Here is a 2533-nt window from a genome sequence, read left to right on the forward strand (position 1 = left end):
AAGTTGAAAATGTTATATCAAAAATTAAAAAAGAAAGAAAGGAAGAAGGAAGCAGGGTGAGAGGGAGGGATGGGGGAGGAAATATCATTATGTTCGTAGAATTGTGTCTACAAACCATACTGAATCTGTTGTAAATTAATGAAAATTAAAATAAAAATCATATATGAATGAGTGGGATTTTTCAATCTTCTGAATAACAAATGATGGGACAAGCATATAGTGATAGCCACTATACTATGGAAACCACCATGGGACAAGCATATAGAAATATCTTAAGTCATAACACGTGCTTTAATTTTTTCACAGAAGACAACAGAAACCCAAAATTAATGGAAGAGAAAAATTTCACTGAAGTGAAAGAGTTCATCCTTTTAGGCTTCACAGCAGACTTGAGGTTCCAACGAGTGCTGTTCTTCATCTTCCTCATCGTTTATGTCTTCAGCCTCTTAGGGAATATCACCCTGATTTCTTTGATTTGTGTTGACTTTCGGCTCCACACACCCATGTATTTCTTCATCGGAAACTTGTCACTCCTGGATCTCTGGTATTCCTCCGTCTATGCCCCCAAAATCCTGATGATTTGCATCTCCGATGACAAAAGCATCTCCTTGGCTGGTTGCCTGGCTCAGTTCTTCTTTTCTGCCGGGCTGGCCTACAGTGAGTGCTATCTGTTGGCAGCCATGGCTTATGATTGCTACGCAGCCATCTCCAGCCCTCTGCTTTATGCCCAGGCCATGTCCCTGAGTTTATGTGCCAGTCTTGTTGCAGCTTCATACCTAGGTGGATTTGTTAACTCAACCATAATCACCACTGAGACATTTACTCTGAGTTTTTGTGGCAGCAACATCATCGATGACTTCTTCTGTGATCTGCCCCCACTTGTGAAGTTGGCGTGTGATGTGAAGGAGAGCTACCAGGCTGTGCTGTACTTTATCCTGGCCTCCAATGTCATCACTCCTACCATACTTATTCTCGCCTCCTACCTCTTCATCATCGCTGCCATCCTGAGGATCCACTCCACCCAGGGCTGCCTCAAAGCCTTCTCCACCTGTGGGTCTCACCTGACGGCTGTCACCTTGTATTATGGTTCAATTCTCTTCATTTACTCCCGGCCCAGCACTAGCTATGCCCTGGAACGTGACAAAGTAGTGTCAGTGTTCTACACTGTGGTAATTCCCATGTTGAACCCCATGATCTATAGCTTAAGAAACAAAGATGTCAAGGACGCCTTGAGAAAAATGCTACAGAGAGCAACGTTTTCTTAAATGAAAATACTTGTTTGGCAGAGGTTTTTTCCACAGGCTATCTCCATGTCATTGTTTTCCTCCTGTACTGTCAGAAAACAATAAAATGAGGAAGGAAAAAACCATGCATAATGTGGAAAACTGCAATCTGCTTTTTTTTTGTTAAGTTTACACTAATGTATTTTAATTTGCTTATAAAATGAGGCTGATGTATTTGGAATAACTTTTCTATGTACTAAATAACTTGTAGCAGCAGGGGCTGTAAAACTGTTGGTTATCTGAGAATGTGAAATAAGAATTTTAAAATACAGAGTGGCAGGATGGTGGAATAGGAAGGGAGCACACTGATAGTCTGGGGAGAGACAGTTTAATAAAAGTGGAGATACTGCAGGTTCAAGGAAGAGTAGGGGAAGAAACTGCAGAAGAAACTCTTTTGGAACTAGTGATTCACAGTGGACCTGTGTGGAGAGTGTGGGAGCCCACAGTTTGGGACACCAGCAGCAGACTCAACACACCAGTGCTGGAACGCGCTCAATAGCCGGAGACACCGGCAGGCAAGCAGAAAGAGGAGACTAGAGGGAACAACCCTGGGGGGAAAACTTCACCAGGCTAGCTAGAAGAGAGAGAGAGAGAGAAAAAAAAGTGACCAATACGGACATGGGTTTCTCTCTCTCCGCTCACCTCTCAAAGGCTAGCAAGACAAAGAGCAGGCACCATCTTGGACATACATCATAAGTAGAGAGAACTCAGGTCTGCACCATCCCTGAGTCTGGCAGAAAAACCTGACTCTGGGGGTGTGTGAATTAACAGGAGATTAGGACCTAGTGAATGTGTGGTGCTACTGAACTGAGACTGTGAAAAAAGAGATGGTGGGGGAGAGAACTCACGGAATTCATGTGAGTACTCTCCAGAGATGCTACAATTCCGTAATTTTGGCAACCCAGTGGGAGACTGAAGGAGAATTTGAGCCCACACTGAGGGCAGAACAGATTCCCTGTGTAGTCCTTGGGAAAGAGCTTCTGATCTCTGGCCCTGTGGGTATGTGGAGAAGGACAGAGAAATCCTAGTACAGGAAGCTCACAGAACCCCTAATAAACACGACCAAAAGAGATCCTCACCCCAACACGTTGTAATCAAACTCACCACAGTGAAACATAAAGAAAAGATCCTAAAATGTGCAAGAGAGAAATGTCAGATTACTCTCAGAGGATCTCCAATCAGACTCACACCTGACTTCTCCTCAGAAACACTACAAGCTAGGAGGGAATGGCGAGACATAGCCCAGGTAC

At 43.9% G+C, this 2533-nt stretch overlaps 1 protein-coding gene across 1 annotated transcript; it reads left to right on the forward strand.

Moving 5' to 3' along the window:
* Positions 1–329: 329 nt before the first annotated feature.
* Positions 330–1265, forward strand: LOC100354920 (olfactory receptor 9G19). Its single transcript, XM_002708957.3, has one exon. The coding sequence runs from the start codon at positions 330–332 to the stop codon at positions 1263–1265; it is 936 nt and encodes a 311-aa protein (XP_002709003.3).
* Positions 1266–2533: the final 1268 nt, after the last annotated feature.

This window comes from Oryctolagus cuniculus, chromosome 1 (genome assembly GCF_051225735.1).
Source record: "Oryctolagus cuniculus isolate XC-2025 breed Fujian yellow rabbit chromosome 1, ASM5122573v1, whole genome shotgun sequence".
Lineage (NCBI taxonomy): Eukaryota > Metazoa > Chordata > Mammalia > Lagomorpha > Leporidae > Oryctolagus > Oryctolagus cuniculus.

What these genes read in the sequence shown, in the direction of transcription:
- LOC100354920 (XM_002708957.3), top strand. Translation starts at nt 330, where the DNA reads ATGGAAGAGAAAAATTTCACTGAAGTGAAAGAGTTCATCCTTTTAGGC.